The 19,594-nt window shown below is 48.6% G+C and overlaps 1 protein-coding gene across 1 annotated transcript in view; it reads right to left on the reverse strand.

The window, feature by feature from the left end:
- ERCC3 (ERCC excision repair 3, TFIIH core complex helicase subunit) overlaps positions 1 to 19,594 on the reverse strand; it is a 40,512-nt gene that overhangs the window by 19,561 nt on the left and 1,357 nt on the right. The window contains exons 3-9 of the mRNA XM_090046078.1: positions 18,157 to 18,393; positions 14,678 to 14,727; positions 7,874 to 8,009; positions 7,483 to 7,647; positions 6,201 to 6,405; positions 4,810 to 5,124; positions 2,461 to 2,645 (exon numbers count right to left, since the gene is read on the reverse strand). Of these exons, the coding sequence (XP_089902204.1) occupies positions 2,461 to 2,645; positions 4,810 to 5,124; positions 6,201 to 6,405; positions 7,483 to 7,647; positions 7,874 to 8,009; positions 14,678 to 14,727; positions 18,157 to 18,393 (1,293 nt within the window). The remainder of the gene's footprint in view (positions 1 to 2,460; positions 2,646 to 4,809; positions 5,125 to 6,200; positions 6,406 to 7,482; positions 7,648 to 7,873; positions 8,010 to 14,677; positions 14,728 to 18,156; positions 18,394 to 19,594) is intronic.

Here is a 19,594-nt window from a genome sequence, read left to right on the forward strand (position 1 = left end):
GCTCCAACCTGACTGCCCTCCCAAGAGCTCGGGAAGGAGAAGATTAGTGAAAGGATCAAGAGCTTTGTAGACGGGCATTCAGTTTGCTTGGGGATTTTACCTATTTTTACTTTAAGGAGAATTAGCTTGTTTCAGAACTCCCTTGTTACAGCAATGGTCTGAGAGCTGGAAATGGAAACCGCTGTGACAGTGACTCCCTCTCACCCTCCAGTTTTTTATTTAAGGTTAAATCAAAGCAGGAGGAAGGGCGCTCTAAATCCTGAAGCCAGGGACAGGCAGGCATGCAAAGTGCTCCAAGTCCTACATTATGTAAACCCCCAAACCCACATAAGCACTTTGGCATGCAGTCGCCCAGCACCAGCCAGGGCCAGGAGAGCAGGAAACCCTGCATGCCTCTGCCTCTGCACAGCCGCACAGGACAGTGCTCGCTGGCTGTCTACCCCGCTTCCTCCTTCAGCAATGTGAGGGAAAGGAGCACTGCAGGGTGCTGGAGGATGGTTGGACGGGGCAGTTGTTTCACGAAGTGCTTCAAAATTAGATGTTTTAAAGTTCCTCTTTCCTCAGACATCACCTTTGAAGCACTTTTTTGGCTGTCAATGTTGCACTCTGTCTGGGGTGCTTCAAACAGCACGTCCGTCTGTGGCCCGTAAGAAGGAAACAGGAAGGACCCTGGAGGACTTCCACCCCACCCACCGCTGTGACTAAACTCCAGGTCTCTCTGCCATGCTCCAACTACATGAGTGCCTCGAGTTTTTGAAGAAAATGTGTAAGAAGTAAGGTTTCCCTTCTCTAACATGACAGCTGAGATTCACCTTTCTCGTCTGCTTCACCGACTAAGGGACAGATCATACAATCACATTGCAATGATTAACAAAATTCGACCTGGAAGGATGTGGGCAGTGGGGTCCCCCAGGGCTCGGTCCTCGGGCCCGCACTGTTCAACATCTTCATCAGTGACTTGGATGAGGGGGTAGAAAGCACCCTGTTCAAGTTTGCTGATGACACTAAGATGTGGGGGGATGTGGGTGCACTAGAAGGGTGCAATAGGCTACAAGCTGACCTTGACAGGTTGCAACGGTGGGCGGATGAGAATAGGATGGGGTTTAACACTGATAAGTGCAAGGTGTTGCACATGGGGAGGAAGAACCGGCACCACACTTACAGGTTGGGGAACTCCCCTCTTGCCAGCACGGAGACGGAAAAGGATCTTGGAGTCGTCATTGACTCCACGATGAACATGGGCCGGCAGTGTGGGGAGGCAGTCAAGAAGGCCAACCGTACCCTGTCATGCAGCCACAGATGCATCTCGAGCAGGTCCGGGGAGGTGATCCTCCCCCTCTATGCGGCACTGGTCAGGCCGCAGCTGGAGTACTGCGTCCAGTTCTGGGCGCCACACTTCAAGAGGGACGTGGACAATATGGAAAGAGTTCAGAGGAGGGCCACTCGTATGATCAGGGGTCAGCAGGGCAGGCCTTATGAGGAGAGGCTACGGGACCTGAACCTGTTTAGCCTCCACAAGAGAAGGTTAAGGGGGGACCTTGTGGCCTGCTACAAACTGGTCAGGGGGGATCAGCAGGTATTGGGGGAGTCCCTGTTCCCCCGTGCGCTGCCAGGAGTGACCAGGAATAACGGTCACAAGCTGGCGGAGGGTAGGTTTAGATTAGATATTAGGAGACGCTACTTCACAGTCAGGGCGGCTAGGGCCTGGAACCAGCTTCCAGGGGAAGTGGTGCAGGCTCCTAGCCTGGGGATTTTTAAAAGGAAGTTAGATGAGCACCTTGCCGGGGTCATCTGACCCCGGTGCTCTTTCCTGCCAAGGCAGGGGGTCGGACTAGATGATCTACCTAGGTCCCTTCCGACTCTAGCTACTATGAAACTATGAAAATCCAGTGACTAGAATCAATGGCCACACCAGGCTGAACTTGAAATAAAGCACTCGCATCTAACCACTGGATGAGCTTTCCCAAGGGCTGTGGTAACCACCATCCCATCTCGTCTTTAAATTCAAATTGGGTACCAGTCAAAAATTAGATCTCCATTCCACCACGTACCACCGGGCTTGCTAGCCTTGCCAGGCAGGACATCAAAGTAGATGGTCAAAATTGTCCCTTCTGACCTGACTACCAAGGACTGCAACACTACATCAGCACAGTGGCCTCTGCGAACATGTTTGAAGGTGGGGCCAGAAACAATCAACATGGCATTACCAGACCAGCCACAAAAATGAGCACATTAATCAGTCGTGATACCACACAATGCACCGTGCAGGAGTTATCATGAACTTAGTGATGATGAGGGACAGCCTGGCCTGAACTGCAGTATCTCAACAGGGCTGCAGTTTCTCAAGGACAAATGCTTCTCTTCATTCAAGATATGGAATGGGATAGCTCTGCCTGCAAACGCCTGTAGACTGCAGAATACAGCATGGTACTCGAGTGGTAATAAAGAGCAGAGCATCACCTCAGCACACTGCACTTTGGCAATGTAACCATTGTTCTGCAGCTCCATCCAGTTGGCTTCATAGAGTTTTGGGCCAATCAGGAAATTCAAGTCCACGATTTTATCGTCCTCCCTGACCAGGGTAGCCGTCAGTCCCAGTTTGCAGTGAGCTTGTACAATGGTGAGCACACGCCTGAACATTTTTGCTAGGAGATACAGAACAGAAAATTTCATTTTGGTTTCACAAATGGATTAAAAAAGACCAGCACTGCAAGGACATGGACCTTCCACCTAAAAAGATGCAGAGCTGTGTGCCACAACAATGAGCACTGTGCAAAGCAATGCTGATCCAATTCAGGCAGGACCCTCATTTAATGGTCGTTTCAGACTAGCTGCAGTTTTTGACACACTCACAGAACACTACAAAACACAGGAGTCCTCAGATCTCTCCATTATTCCCATTGCCCCACTAGAAGAACAGACGCAGCGCTGTTAGGGGACTTGGTCTACGCCAGTGCTTCTCAAACTATCTGATGTGGCAGACCGGCAATTTTTTTTCCCATGGGCCAAGGACCGGTGCCCGGTTCAGCTGGTGGCAGCAACTGCGTGCAACAGCGCCACACAAATGCGCGACCGGCTGTTTCTTTCTCTTTCCTCACCTCGCATGACGTGACGTCACCTGGAGAGTTGGAACGTACAAACTGTGGCGCTATGACATATCAGTGTTATGCTTCTGAAAATATACGTTTTTCTTTCCTGGCAACTTGCTGCGGACTGGCAACCGGTGGGTTGTGGACCAGCACCGGTCCATGGACCGCCACTTTGAGAAGCACTGGTCTACGCCACATACCATTTCAGAACCAGATTAGAAAGGAAGAGACTTCGGGGCTTCTACTTCTAGAAGCTACTAGCCTACCACAGCATCCTCCGCCTACAAAAAACCCTGTCCTCTACCCGAGGTATTTCAAGCATTTAGCATTACGGTAGCTAGCAGCAGAGCCTATATTCTCTACCTTACTTTTAAGTCTAAGAAGGGATGAACCTAAGAGAACTAAGGGAGCAGAATATTCCTACCCTAAAGGGGCTGCCAATCAACAAACCCTTCTCCCATTTCTGCCACTTCCACTTTCCAATATTTTCCTACTTCTCCCAAGACATAACAGTTGCATCCAAATCAACTGTGTAAAATATAACAGAAAGCAGATGCGGGATTAGCGAGGCATTTCTGCCCAGAGTGCCTCCTCATCACTAGCACTCCTTTCTTCCCTTCCATCATCCCATTCTCACCTGGCAGTTTACAAGTTACCACAAGTATTCACCATGTTTTGGGGGTGATGGTTGTAGCTGTGTTGGTCAAAGATATAGTTTTGTCATAAGTATTCACAGCATTTTATTGGGTGGAAATGGACTTTAAAAGTCTCCTTGTCTAGATGTGCGACCATAAAAAGAATTTGGTTTATGACATTTCCATCTCCCTTTAAGAGCATGCAGATCAACTCCCCTTATTCACAGTGGTACAACATCCACATGGCAAGCTGCTTTGATGAAAAGTAAATGAGCATTTAGTGGTCTTAAAGTATCTGGCTGCAGTTTAAGAGCCAGTAGCGTGCGACTATCCTGTCTTCCAGATCACCGCATGAGAACAACTCGCCCAGATATGACACTGTTACTGCTGCAATTAAGGAAAATCTAACTTTAATACAACTATTCCTCCCACTACGAAGAATAACACGCGTCATAGATTTCATAAGACATTCGGGCTGGAAGGGACCTTGGAAGATCATCAAGTCCAGCCCCTGGCCCGAAGGGCAGGAAGTCAGCTGGGGTCATAGGATCCCAGCAAGGTAAGCATCCAATTTGCTCCTGAAGGTGTTCAGTGTAGGAAATGCTGCATTGCTTTGAGAGGACTCTGGGAATTGATCTTCACAGAAGGGCTGAAAAACATGCATCAAATAATAGACAAGAGGCAAGGATTGCTGCTGGTGATAGCTTTTACTGATCAAACTGCATGGTTGGGACAGACACAGACATGCTTTCGAATGCAATGCATTCTGCTTCAGGTGACCCAATTAGACCAGAACGCAATGCTTGACCTGAAGGAGAACGTATTGCATCTGCAGTATATATCTGTTCCAGCCATACAGTTTGTCCAACACAAAATACCACCTACAGAAATCCTTGCAGACAGAATCAGCATTGCTCCAACACTACCAAATAACATGTTTATATAGTTATGTTTCAAGCACTAAACTAGGAGCTTGCTAAAAGTGCATTCAATATTCTGAGGAAATGAAAAGGGAAACAGTATTAAAGAGGCACTGCGTTAATCATGGGCATGATGAGAGGGGCTTCGTAATGCTACTCCCTTACCAGGTATGGTGTGCACTTCATCAAGGATCATGAGGCCCCACTCTTGACTTTTAAGCCACTCCATTACTCTCTCTGCCTCCCAAGACCTCTTGGTTGTGTGCCCCAACATGGAGTATGTGCTAATGGCAATCGAGCACCCAATGGGCTTGTCTTTGGCATCTGAGGTGAATCGACAGATCTGGCTGTCATCTATGGTGGACCACATCTTGAACTGGGCTTTCCACTGCTCCACAGACACTGCAGAGTTGCCAAGTACCAGGCATCGCTTATGGACTGTGCATGCAGCTGTGACTCCGACAAGAGACTTGCCCGCGCCTAGAAAAAAAGAAAAGCAATCATCATTCATAACTGTCCTACAGAAATTGTCATGCTCAAAGAAAAGTAAGAGAGAAGGGAGGAAAGAGACTGGAAAATAGTTACTCATGAGCTCAGCTGGAGAAGGACAAATTTCTTGTTATCTGTGGCTTTAAGAATTAAAAGACACAGGCTGTGCATACAAACAGGTACGTACAAAAACCACGCTTCCATAAGGGGGCCTGGCAGAAAAGCCAGAAAGGCTCAGCAGAACCACAATGAATGCACTTTGCAACAAGACGAGCCGATTTTACCAGTTTCTTCATTCCAAAGCTACTGTTAGACGTGGCTTCAGTAACCTTTTATTTAACTAGCATCCCAAAGGCTCCTTGCATCTCTCCATTCCACCATCCCCCAAGCTCTGCATGTTCTTCACACTTCCCATCCTATTTCAGTAATACTTTGCAAATATCCCAGCTCTCCATCGTGCCAGCTCAACATGCCCTCCACCTTCCTACACCATCTCCTCCTCCCTCCTTTCCCTCCATCATACCAGTGGATATCTGTACCTTCGTTCCATCCCAGACTCTCCTCAGTATGCCAGATATGCTATAACAATCTCCCATCTCCCCTGCCACCAGTTTCCTGTTCTCCCCTCCGCCCCCAGTCTAAGTAATTCTCTGTGTAGTTTCTTTCCCACTTCCTTACACTTCCATCATTTGTTGTCTTTCTTTCTGGGAGACAAATTGTCAAGGGTGTTGACATTCTTCAACCTGCATTGAGTGGATCAGCACAGCTGAGACAGAGAAGCATTTGTATGTTGGAAGGAATTAATGTTTGCTGTGAATCAGCTTCCTGAACAACTGACATTAGCAGATGCAGGGGAGCTGGCATATCTGCTAATCAGATGCTCTTGCTTCCATTTCCCCTTCCCATCAAAACAGGCAGTGCTCTGCCCACTTATATCTAGAACCTTTCTGGAAATTTTAGAACTGATCTGATGCACTGCTCAAAAGTTAGCGCATTACAAATGTAAGAGCGCCACCAGCTGTGGGAGATGTCACATCAGTCAGCCAAGACACACACGAGTAACTCACCGCACGGCAGGACAATGACTCCTGATCTAGCTCGCCCATTCCCAAACATCTTCCTCAGGCTTTTCTCTTGATAAGGTCTGAGAACAGCTGTGGGTTTCAGGTCAATATTTATGTCCGGATTCACTGAATCATTTCTGAAGTCATACTCAGCCAGCAAGGGGTATTCCAGATGAATGCAGCGCTTCTGAAGCTCTTCGATCATTTCCTGAAAAGGAAAGAAAGCTTCAAAAACAGGAAGGATTACACTTCTGAATCCTGCTGATTTTTTTTTTTTTGTTATATATACCCACTGTTTATACAGGACCTGTGTAAAAGCAAGTTTATTTTGCAACCCTTGCTAGCGGTTTAAATGTACCTCCAAGAGCTTTTCTGGTGACCAACCCAGTAAAAAACCCCAAAACAACAAGATAAGTATGAAGAAAAAAAAAAGGGGGAGAAAGTTGCCTGATAAATGAAAAAGTAGGATATTCAAATCTGAGGGGTTAGCAGTACAGTCCTTCTGAGAGGGTCTCTTTCACACAACTAAGACAAATCTACATTGTGAGGTAGCAAGGAGCTGACTCTCCAACAAAAACCTAAAACAGAGCCTCTGCTGCCCATTATTCAGTCAAAGATCAGCACCAGCTACACATCTGGTATTTATGAAATCTTTACTCCCCTGTAATAATTATTTTAGCGCAATGGCATGCTGATTTAAATTGCTGGGAAATGGCAATAATTGACCTAAATAGCAGCAGGTTCTCTTTTTAATGCTTCCACCATTAGACTGGCCAAGTTTATGACGGATTTACAAAAACTTTTTTAAAAAGCCTCTCAACCATGGACAATTCGTATCCTGCATCTGTCAGGAACTGACATGCTCTGTTATATATATATATATATATGATACAAATATGATAAAGTTTGCCCAAAGAATATACAGTCTGAAAGACGGAGACAAATCATGTGAAATCAAACAGTTCATACCCCAGCGCTTCTACACTGTAAAATAAGGGAAGCATGTGACTGAAGCACCAATCTAAAAAAGTACCCTACCCTGGTCATCTGGGCTGGCATCAGGAGTAAGAGCAATACTGCAGAGCATGAAACCAAAAACCAGGCTGGCTGGGTTCTGAATGAGCCCTTCCTTCAAGCAGCCTGCACAGAGGAAAGGAGGCCCTTCCAGTCTGCGTGACTTCCTTTGGCTGAGCATCTCAGTATCGGTCACCTTATCCAGCTCACAAATTAGGGGACAGTGGGTCCCATCACAACCACAGATGCCAAGAACCTATCACAGATTCACCTGCTTAACTTCAAAAGATACTGTCTGCGTTTCCTCCTCCTCCTCTTCATCTTTGTCCATCTGTTCATAAAACTTAAACAGGTCGGCTGGAACATCTGGTTTGTTCTGAGCGTCTGGGCCTTGTGACGTTGAAGGACCGCCAGCTCCTTCACTGGTTTTCAAGATCTGAAATGGGTGTTCAGGACACTTTGTGAAAGTCTGCATTTGAGATCTCTGATGAGCTGTGGTTCATTACTGGAGAACAGAACAGCAGTTACAACAAAAGATAAAATGAACCCACTCCCCGTAAACAGAAATCATCACCACAGACTGCGCAACAGTTCTGGTCATACGTACATCCTTGCACAGAAAAATCAAACCCTTTAAAAAGGTGGCTTTGAGCCCAACATACAGCAGATTTGCTCGTGAATGTCTCAGTAATGAGCTCCGTTTCTTCTCCCTCGGCATTTCTCAGGCGACACCCTCTAATAATTTTGTCCTGCAGAAGCTGTTGAATGACATCAGGGTGGGTGCTTTCCACAAAATACCTGAATGAAAAGAACAAGTGAACTACAAAAGCAGCTCCCAACCCATTTAAGGCCAATAATGGCAGTTGCTGAGGACTTCCATCTAAATAACTACAAAAACACTGACACTGACACTTCAGTGTACCCTGACAGCCAGGGGTGTGCAAAACAGGCCCTATTTGATTCAGATTTGGCCTGAATCAAGGACAGCGATTCGATTTGTTGATTTGGATCGCTGTCCCGATTCAATTCGGCCAAATCTGAATCTAAAGATTTGATGCTGATTCGGAGAATCATCTATTCAGACACAGACGCAGCTTTAAATGTTTTTTGACATACTTCGAGGTACCAGGCAGCTTGTGAACACTGCGATGCTGGGGCACATGGAGCAATCCACAGGAGTGCGGGGGACCCCCAGCGTGCTTGGTGGCAAACCTGGTAGTGGACCAGAAGCAGTTCCAGTCCACTTCCGGGTCCGCCGGGAAGCACGCTGGGGGGGCACTCCCCTGTTCCCCCAAGGCTCTGCAGTCGGCTGCAAGGGGACCCCAGGTGCCCTTCCCCAGACCCAGGAGGCACCTGTCACCGAGCCGGGTGGGCGCAGGGAGGTCCTGTGTGCTCTCCAGTGGACCCAGAAGATCACTTCCAGGTCTGCTGCCGAGTCCACCGAACTGAATCAGGGAGCGAAGCTTCACATAGCCCTACTGACAGCTATTCCAGATGCAACCACACAAGTTCTTAAATCTTTGCCTTCACTTTCTCACTTTAACATTCAAACATTTGCTGCTGTTGCAAAGCCGTTTGGAAAAAAAGTCCTCAGGGCCAGTCCTTGAACGATACATTTTAAAAACTGGATGGATTGGAAAGGGCATCAGAAGGACCACTGAGTCAGGGCTGAGCTTTGCTGGTATTAATGCATCTCTGTGTTACCCAAAGGACCAGGTTCAAAGGAAAGCAGCTCCATGACAAACCATCTCACTTAGTAATCCCTGCACCGGGTTCATACCTTCTGCTTGACTATGGCATTTCTTAACTCAAAAATGTGCATCTTTTTAAAGTTTCAAATGACAGAAAATCCACATTTCTGTGTTTGCTGCTCTAATGATTAGTTATCATCACTATTAAAAATGAATCCCTTCTTTTTAGACTGACATTAACTAGCTTCAGCTTCCAGACACTGAACTTGTTATCTATAGTCCTATCAGATAGAAGAGCTGGCCACTCTGCCTTTCCTGCGCTCTCCCTATATCTTATTTATTTAGTCTACAAGATGTACCTCTACCTGTCTCCTACCATTCCCTTCACCAGGCAGGTATGGTAGACCACAATCAAATCACCTCTTACCCCTCTCTCAGAAGAGCTAAACTGAGCTTCCTTCCTGTCTCACTATAAGGTAGATTTTCCTGATTCCCAGTTAGACTTGTAGCTCTTTTCTGAAGTGTTAATTCCAGACCTGGTGGCAATATTCCAGTAATGATCTCACTAGTGCTATGAACAGAGAATACCACCTGCTAGGCAATGATACTTTCCCTTGCGAAGATTTGAAGCCTACAAGTGAAAAACATTAAACATTACAAAACTATTTGTAATGGAAAGGAGGGATGACTATACTGCAGTTGCTTAGGGAAGTAGGGGGGCAGTCAGGAAGGCCAAGGCACAGGTGGAACTGGGACTAGCTTCCTGGACTAAGGACAATAAGAACTCCTTCTTTAAATACATAGGGGGTAAAAAGAAGGTTCAGGGTAAGGTGGGGCCCCTGCAGGACACGTTAGGAAATTTGGTCATCACACCAGACAATAAAGCTAACATATTTAAAGATTTCTTTGCCTCCACCTTCCTAAGCAGGGACCGGAAGAGCCACCCCCACCACTAGGCCCCCCTCGGGCCCCAGGGGAGGCGCACCTGGGCCAAGGGTTAGTGAGGAACTAGTTAGGGAGCTTCTGGAGGGACTGGACATATTCAAGTCCGCTGGTCCGGACAATCTCCATCCTAGAGTACTAAAGGAATTGGCTGAGGTCATTGCAGGACCCTTGGCACGGCTGTACGAGCACTCGTGGTGCTCTGGTGTGGTGCCAGAAGACTGGAAGAGGGCCAATGTGATTCCCATCTTCAAAAAGGGGAAGAAGGAGGACCCAGGAAACTATAGGCCAGTTAGTCTTACTTGGATCCTAGGCAAGCTGTTCAAGAAAATTATGCTGGCACACATCCATGAGGGGCCAGCAGGGGATTTCATGCTTAGGGGCACCCAACACAGGTTCATCGGAGCACCCCCAGCCAGGTCATGAGGCACTACAGGAATTTGGGAGCGGGGCTTAGGGGTCTGGGAGCTCAGGTGGTGTTTTCGTCGATCCTCCCAGTCTCGGGCTATGGGCTGAGGAGGGAGAGGAGGATCCACGCAGTGTACCAAAGACTGCGGCGCTGGTGTTATCGGGAAGGCTTTGGCTTCCATGACCACAGCCCGCTCTTTGGCGAGAGAGGCAGCGAGCTGCTGGGAAGAGATGGCCTCCACCTCTCTCCCCTGGGGAGGAGGCTCTTCTCAGCCAGGCTGGCTGACCTGCTCCATCCGGCTTTAAACTAAGCCCGCTGGGGGATGGGGGGACTACCGCCACTGCTGGCCCGCTGAACGGCCCTTGCAAAGCCAGCGGACCAAGGCACTTAAGGGGGCACTTAAGGGAGCCCACCCCTGCCACAGCCCTGGCACAATCTGTGGGGAAGGCAACAGCCCCCAAGGGCACACTTGCCTGCCTGTACACTAATGCCAGGAGCCTGGGCAACAAGTAGGACGAGCTCGTCCTCCTGCTCAGTGCAAAGAAATATGATGTCATTGGGATAACGGAGACCTGGTGGGACTCCACCCACGACTGGACCACGGGTATCGAGGGCTGTACCCTGTACAGGAGGGATCGTGTTGACAAAAGGGGCAGGGTGTAGCTCTCTATGTGAAGGAAAGCTACATGTCCCTGCAAGCTGATGTTGGCGACCGGCACGGACAGCTAGAGACCCTCTGGGTAAAAATTCGTGGGGAATATGGCACAGGGGACACAACGGTGGGAGTCTACTACAGACCTCCCACTCAAAGTCCCGAGCTTGACCAGGAGTTCGCCCGGGAACTGACTGAGGCCGCTTGCTCCAGGACCCTGGTTGTCATGGGTGACTTCAATTACCCGGACATCTCGTGGGAAGATCACTCAGCAAAATCCGAGCGGTCGCAAAGCTTTCTCTCGTGCGTGGATGACCTCTACCTGACTCAAGAAGTCTATGGGCCAACGAGAGGCAAAGCGCTGCTCGACCTGGTACTGGCTACGGGGGATGACATAATCTGTGACCTAGTGATCGATGGAAAGCTGGGTGACAGCGACCACGAGCTGATCACCTTCACCACGCGCCGTAAAGCTGGCAAGTCAGTCAGCAACACAGAAGTCTTTGACTTCAGAAAAGCCGACTTTGACAAGCTCAAGAGGCTAGTCAGTCAGGCCCTCAGGCACCATGACGCCAGGGAGATGGGAGTTCAAGAAGAGTGGTTGCTCCTCAAGGACACGATCCTCAGTGCACAAGCTACATCTATTCCAACACGGAGGAAAGGCAGCAAGAAGGCACAGCAGCCCCCCTGGCTCTCCAGGGACCTAGCGGACCTCCTGCGGCTAAAAAGGAAAGCCTACAAAGGATGGAGGACGGGATTCACCTCCAAGGAGGATTACTCCGTGCTGGTCCGGTCCTGCAGGGAGCAAACCAGGAAAGCCAAGGCTGCAACTGAACTCCAGCTAGCTTCAAGCATCAAGGACAACAAAAAGTCCTTTTTCAGATATGTGGGGAGCCGGAGGAAAAGCAAGGGCAACGTTGGACCCCTGCTAAACCAGATGGGGCAACTGGCAAATGACGCCCAGAAAAAAGCCAACCTATTGAATAGGTACTTTGCGTCAGTCTTTCATCAGTCCCATGGGACGCCCATGCCTGCTATGGGACAGGGAGATCCGGGTGATGGGGATCCCCTACCCTCCATCAATGCTGACCTCGTGAAGGAACACCTTGAGAAGCTGGAGACCTTCAAGTCAGCCGGCCCTGACAACCTGCGCCCCAGGGTACTCAAGGAGCTGGCGAGCGTCATAGCCCAGCCCCTGGCACGGGTCTTTGAAAACTCCTGGCGCTCTGGTGTAGTGCCCGAAGACTGGAAGAAGGCCAATGTGGTGCCGACCTTCAAGAAAGGCAGGACAGTGGATCCGGATAACTACAGGCCCATCAGCCTGACTTCTATCCTGGGGAACATCTTAGAAAAGTTTATTAAGGAGGCCATCCTTGAGGGACTGGCCCAGGCTAACATCCTAAGGGACAGCCAGCACGGGTTTGTTGCGGGTAGGTCTTGTTTGACCAATCTCATTTCCTTCTATGACCAGGTGACCTATCACCTGGACGAGGGAGAAGAGATTGATGTCGTATATCTTGACTTCAAAAAAGCCTTTGATCTGGTATCCCACGATCACCTCTTGGCCAAACTGGCCACTTGTGGCCTTGGCTCCACCATGATCCGCTGGCTGGGAAACTGGCTCCGTGGTCGGACCCAGAGGGTTGTAATTGATGGCGGTCACTCATCGTGGTGCCCTGTGACCAGTGGGGTCCCCCAAGGCTCTGTCCTGGGACCCATACTGTTCAACATCTTCATTAATGATGCGGACACTGGAGTCAGGAGTGGACTGGCCAAGTTTGCCGATGACACCAAACTGTGGGGCAAAGTATCCACGCCAGAAGACAGGCGGGTGATCCAGGCTGACCTGGACAAGCTCAGCAAATGGGCAGACGAGAACCTCATGGTGTTTAACACCAAAAAATGCAAGGTTCTCCACCTTGGGAGGAAAAACCTGCAGCATCCTTATAGGTTCGGCAGTGCTACGTTGGTTAGCCCTACAGAAGAAAGAGACTTGGGGTCATCACTGACCACAAGATGGACATGAGCCTCCAATGCGATGCAGGGTGACCTGCTCGAGATGCATCTGTGGATGCATGACAAGGTACATTTGGCCTTCCTGACTGCCTCCTCACACTGCCGGCTCATGTTCATCTTGGAGTCAATGATGACCCCAAGATCCCTTTCCGCCTCCGTGCTGACAAGAGGGGAGTTCCCCAGCCTGTAGGTATGGTGCCGGTTGTTCCTCCCCAGGTGCATCACTTTGTACTTGTCAGTGTTGAATCTCATCCTATTCTCATCCGCCCACCCCTGTAACCTGTCTAGGTCTGACTGTAGCCTGTTGCTTCCTTCTAGTGTGCCCACATCCCCCCACATCTTAGTGTCATCAGCAAATTTGAACAGGTGCTTTTTACCCCCTCGTCCAAGTCACTGATGAAGATGTTGAACAGTGCGGGCCCGAGGACCGAGCCCTGGGGGACCCCACTGCCCACATCCCTCCAGATTGAGAAGGACCCATCCACTACCACCCTCTGGGTGCGGCCCTCCAGCCAGTTGGCGACCCATCTGACTGTGTGGGTGTCAACACCGCAGTCCCCCATTTTCTTAATGAGAACGGGGTGAGAGACAGTATTGAATGCCTTCCGGAAATCCAGGAAGACCATGTCCACTGCTACCCCTGCATCTAATGATTTGGTGATCTGGTCGTAAAAGGCCACCAGGTTGGTCTGACAGGACCTGCCACTGATGAACCCGTGTTGGTTGCCCCTAAGCACGCAGTCCCCTGCTGGCCCCTCGTGGACATGTGCCAGAATAATTTTCTCAAACAGCTTGCCTAGGATTGAGGTGAGACTAACTGGCCTATAGTTTCCTGGGTCCTCCTTCCCCCACTTTTTGAAGATGGGAACCACGTTGGTCTTTAAGAGGAGGTTAGATGAACACCTTGCTGGGGTCGTTTGACCCCAGTACTCTTTCCTGCCATGGCAGGGGGTCAGACTAGATGATCTGCTCAGGTCCCTTCCGACCCTAAAACTATGAAACTATTTACTGGAGGTTTTTTGTAGATTTTGTAAAAGTCATTATTTCCGTGCTGTGCAGTCCTTCCAAAAGCTAGCCAAATGCCTGCACCAATCTCAGGCAGACTAAAAATATTTCTAAATGCATTAATCCAAGAAAAGCCATCAGGCACCAGTCCAAAGACCAGAACTTGGCCTTTGCTCTTAACAGATCAGAATAAAAACCAGACAGCCGATGGAAGCGTATCAACTATTAACAGTTAATTAAGGAGTCTGCTCCAACAAGCTGTAATTGCAGTGTGTCGGAGCAGCCTTGCTACTCATATGTAGGTGACCTCTGTGACCTGCTGCCAGGGCTAAATTGCCATCCAGCCTGTAGGTGCAAAGGACATCTAGCTTTCCTACTTATGAAACTATTTACATCAATGCATGCTCATGCCGGGTCCCCTGAAAATGTTCCCCACAACACAGTCAAGCTTGAATTCAGTGCACTTATCCTTTTTCATGGCAACCATCCCTCAAGATAAATATATGTACTGGGCTGCTCTGATGGGTAAAATGAGCTGAGGTTTTTGCGATTAGCAAAATGTGATTTGTGCTAATGTACACAACACTTGAAAAGGGACTGTGAAACAAACTTCCAAGACCCACCTGCTCAGTTGCACTAATTTACATTACTGCTTTTGGTTTGAAGATTCTCCTTTTCCCTTAAAAACAAACCCAAAAAATCCAAAACAACAAAAAACCACCAACACCAATGAAAATCCGAAACTGCTCACCTGTTATGTTTCAAGACGAGCTTTACTTTTCCATAGCTTATAGTGCACAGCTACAAACAAACAAGAACAGTCATTAGGAAGAAAGCCCCACAATCCAGCACAACACAAGAGCTGTTAGTTTTGTTACCTCCAGTTACATTATTTTGGGCCTTGGACCGGGTATTCATTCCAAGACTTGGACATGGTTACTCTTTAACCAGTAACAAATGTCTTAAGCCCTTACCAGTTACAATTCTATTACTGTAGTTAGTCAAAAGCCACTCAACATGCTCATCACCCAAGATATAACCAATACAATGTCACGGGTTGATCAGGTCATGAGGTCTTGTCTGGCATGCCAGACTCCTCTGTCTGAGTTTTGCATCTTGGATCAGTGACTGGATCTTCCAGGAGTAGGATATGAAGGGTATGTATGCTCCTTCACCTCTCTTAGTATACCAGATAGCTTGCATTTCTTAATACATAAAATTAGCTTAAGTCTTCCTCCTAATGCATATAAATAATCTTGCTTCTGTTTGCCAAATATAGTAACCCTTAACTGGAATTTTCTATTCTGAGGTGATCTTTTCATTCATAGGTGGGGGTAGGTTTTGCTCTGACTGTTCCTCTTTTGCCCAAGCTATATTTATTCAATTTAGTTAGCCAACTTCCCAATTTGTGTTATGTCAGGAACAGTATTTTTCCATCTGCTCCTTTTCACCAGGTGCAAGTCTTGACCACAATTCAAGCTAAGCATGTGGCTTAAGTTAAGCACAAAGGTCAAAACCCAGCCCTGAAGGCCTCTGGGTCCCAACAGTTCGCTGACAACATACATTTTGATGCATGTACAGAAAGTGTGCGCTAGCTCTTTGCTACGTAACGAAACTATTCCATCCATAGCAGGAGATCCTTCCGTCAGGGCAGATGGGAAGTCTGAGAGGTAACTGAAATGACCCAAGCTGGTTATGCAGCATGCCTTTGCTACTCAGCTGGAACAAGAGCTTTCCAAGGGGTTTTGCATTCCAATCTGGGTTAAATTCTGCCTTACTTAACCGCAAAAAACAGGTGCTTTGGGAAATCTGAGGCATCCTTCACACCCCCTAATTTAGGAAGAGCAGGGAACTCGGGTGTCCCAGGCTCTAGCAGTCGGGATCCTAGATCAGCAGTCCCAACTTTCTGCATGTCTACAATCTGTGGCAGCCTGGTCAATTAGCAGCTTGTCCATAAAGCACAACACCACCCCCATAATGTCCTCCATGAACTTCTTCCCTAAAGCCAGCACCCAGAGAGGTTGTGTCTTTGGCTGATAAGAGGTCTGATCATACCTGCTTTAGTTAAAAACAATCCTTGCAGGACCAGCAGGCAGGTGCTGGTGCCCTACTCACAAAGCAGAAGGCAATGCAAACACCTCCATTAAAGCTACTGAGTAGATGCTGCCCACAGAGACTAGATGCTCTAATGATGAATAAGTGAAAAGGTGACTATATATTGAAATCTGTCAAATACATCGGCCTCAACATATAAATCATTAGTTGGGCAATTTCTTGCAGGTATCAGATAACACATGGGTGTTGAAAAAGTCCTCAGCTCTACACAGAATCATAGAAGTCGGGTCGGAAGGGACCTTGTAGATCTTCAAGTCAACCCCCTGCCTGGGCAGGAGAAAAACTGGGCTCAAATGACTCCAGCCACATAGGCATCAAGCCTCCTCTTAAAGACCCCCAAGGTAGGAGCCAGCACCACTTCCCTTGGAAGCTGGTTCCAGATCCTAGCTGCCCTGACAGTGAAGTAGTTCTTATGGATGTCTAATCTAAACCTCCTCTCCAACAACTTGTGGCCGTTATTCCTTGTTATGCCAGGGGGCGCTGGGGGAAAACAAGGTCTCCCCCAAACCCTTCTGGTCCCCCCTAGTGAGTTTATAGACTGTCACCAGGTCCCCCCTCAGCCTTCTCTTGTGAAGGCTGAACAGGTTCAGGTCCCGCAGTCTTTCATTGTAGGGCCTGCCCTGTTGTCTTCGGATCATGCGGGTGGCCCTCCTCTGGACCTTTTCCATGCTGTCCACGTCCCTCCTGAAGTGCGGCGCCCAAAACTGGACGCAGTACTCCAGCTGCGACCTGACCAGTGTTGCATAGAGGGGGGGGAATCACCTCCTTGGACCTGCTCGAGATGCATCTGTGGATGCAGGACAAGGTGCGGTTGGCCCTGCCAGCCGTGACCTCGCATTGTCGGCCCACGTTCACCTTGGAGTATATAATGGCTCCAAGATCCCTTTCTGCCTCCGTGCTCTCAAGAAGGGAGTTTCCCATCTTATAAGTGTGCTGCTGGTTACTACTGCCCACGTGCAGCACCCTGCACTTGTCAGTACTGAAATGCATCTTGTTTTTGTTAGCCCACCCCTGCAACCTATCCAGGTCTTGCTGCAGTCTTTCCCTCCCTACAAGCGTGCTCACCTCACCCCAAATTTTGGTATCATCAGCAAATTTAAACAGGTTGCTTTGCATCCCATCGTCCAAATCGCTGATAAAGAGATTGAACAGCACAGGCCCAAGGCCCAAGCCCTGGGGGACTCCACTGCCCACTTCCCCCCCCAGTCGAATATGACCCGTCCACTACCACCCCCTGAGTATGACCCTTGAGCCAATCTGCAATCCATCTGACTGTGTAGGCATCAATGCCACAGTCACCCAATTTTTTAATGAGGATGGGGTGGGAGGCGGTGTCAGAGGCCTTGCTGAAGTCCAGAAAGACTACGTCCATGGTGACACCTGCATCCAATGCTTTTGTGACCTGATCATAAAAGGCAATCAAGTTGGTCTGACATGACCTGCCCCTAATGAAACCGTGCTCCTTGCCCTTGAGCATCATCTCTGAAGCCGGCCCATCACAGATGTGCTCGAGGATCTTATCAAAGAGTTTCCCTAGGATTGAGGTAAGACTGACGGGCCTACAGTTGCCTGGGTCCTCCCTCCTCCTTTTTTTCAAAGATGGGGACCACATTGGCTACCCTCCAATCATCCAGCACCTGCCCGAGCACCATGAGCGCTCGTAAAGCCGTGCCAAGGGCCCTGCAATAACCTCTGTTGCTCCCTCAATACCCTGGGGTACAGAACATCTGGACCCACTGATTTGAACACGTCCAGCCCCACAGGAAGAACGTTCTCAATGTAGGTGCAGCAGAGATCAAGGAACAAACAGGTGCAGCAGAGATCAGTACCATACAGTTCACAGAAAAGGAGAAAAAGGAATCATGAAGGAGTCACTGAAGTCTAGTTCTGGCTTTGGTCTGCAATAATCTACAAATGTTAAGTTCCCACCAAAGGAAAAAAAGCCTCTCCCCGCTGGAGGACTCTCTCCAACAAATCAGAGACAGCCTTTCTGGACAAAACAAATTGTGTCAGAGACTGCATGAAACCTACTTTAAAAAATATAACACCTGTATTTACACAGCAGTGAATAATAGATAGAAAAGGGGGGACAAGTCTTCCGTAACATGGCCTTACCTTGATAAACTGCACTATTCCATCGGGGACACCGGTCTTGCTCAGCTTTTGCAAATACTCTGTGATGTCGCTTGTCTGCAAACCAACACTGACAGCGGCATAAAGCGAGTAAGCAGTCAGCTTGTACTCGTGTATGTGGCTTGGTCGACACACGGGTTCTGCGATAGCAACCAAAAAGTCTTGTGCGTACTTGTAAACGGGAGAAAAGGCTTCAAGGAAAATATGGCCGTCGGGAGCCTGAAAGAGATAAGAAAAAAGAAAAAAAAAAAAGATGCCGAATGGATAACGCTGCAGATGAAAGACAGAGATTCCCTTCTATACCTAGTATTAGTGATTCGCAGTGCAACGGCAATTGCTGCTACATAACTACCGGTAACGGCAGATGAGGGTCAGATCAGCCACGGAGGAGCACTCAACTTGAAAGGATGCAAACAAAGATTAAAAGCAAAACCACCTTCATCTTACCCACTAACCAGTTCCACATAACTCACTTTCCCTTTGTAGAGTCTGGCGGGGAGAGATGCATTTTAAAAACAGGAACAAGAGGCTGTAAAACAGAAATGACCAGGAACCTTAGGACCCAAAGCAACTTTTAACTCATCTGCAGTGCCCGGGTATGTATTTATGAGAAGCAAAGGGGCCGCGGGGGGGAGTGTTGGGTTGGTGCTATTTTTTATTGGACCAACCATACAGCTGGGAGAGACGGCCAACATGCTGTCTACTACAGGTATCAACTTGTCAGTGACCGTTTAATGACACGCAAGAGTAACCACCATGAGGACTAATCAGGTTTTTCTCTGGGTAACATCCTGATTTTCTGTTTTTTACCTAAATTGTTGTATAGTCAGGCCTCGCACGGACCACCCCAGAGAAGATTTGGCAGTAGTCAAAGCCCCGATACACAGCAACAAGCCGAAAAGTGGAAGTTAGCTTTGCATTGTGGGGCAAAGTGAATGACCTGCAGGGTCTGGCAGCAAGGTCCCACCCCCGTCTTGACCATATTTCTTTCCCTCCCCCACTAAAAGATGGTGGCCCATCAAACAAGGCTGCTGTCTTCAACACAGAGAATCAAGTGACTGCTTTTACTAACCCCAAATAGTTTGCTCTTGACCCTCACCTGGAAAGAAATGCACAGCTTCTCCCAGCAGGCTGTGCCACCTGCTTCAACCCTTCGTAGTTTCATAGTTGGTTGGGTTGGAAGGGACCTGAGCAGATCATCGAGTCCGACCCCCTGCCATGGCAGGAACGAGTACTGGGGTCAAACGACCCCAGCAAGGTGTTCATCCAGCCTCCTCTTAAACACCCCCAGGGTAGGAGCCAGCACCGCTTCTCTGGGAAATTGGTTTCAGATCCTAGCCGCCCTGACCGTGAAGTCGCACCTCCTGATATCTAACCTGAACCTACCCTCTGTCAGCTTGTGACTCTTATTTCTAGTCAC

The sequence above is a fragment of the Crocodylus siamensis genome, chromosome 4 (assembly GCF_052110815.1).
Source record: "Crocodylus siamensis isolate JL-2025a chromosome 4, ASM5211081v1, whole genome shotgun sequence".
NCBI classification, from domain to species: Eukaryota; Metazoa; Chordata; order Crocodylia; family Crocodylidae; genus Crocodylus; species Crocodylus siamensis.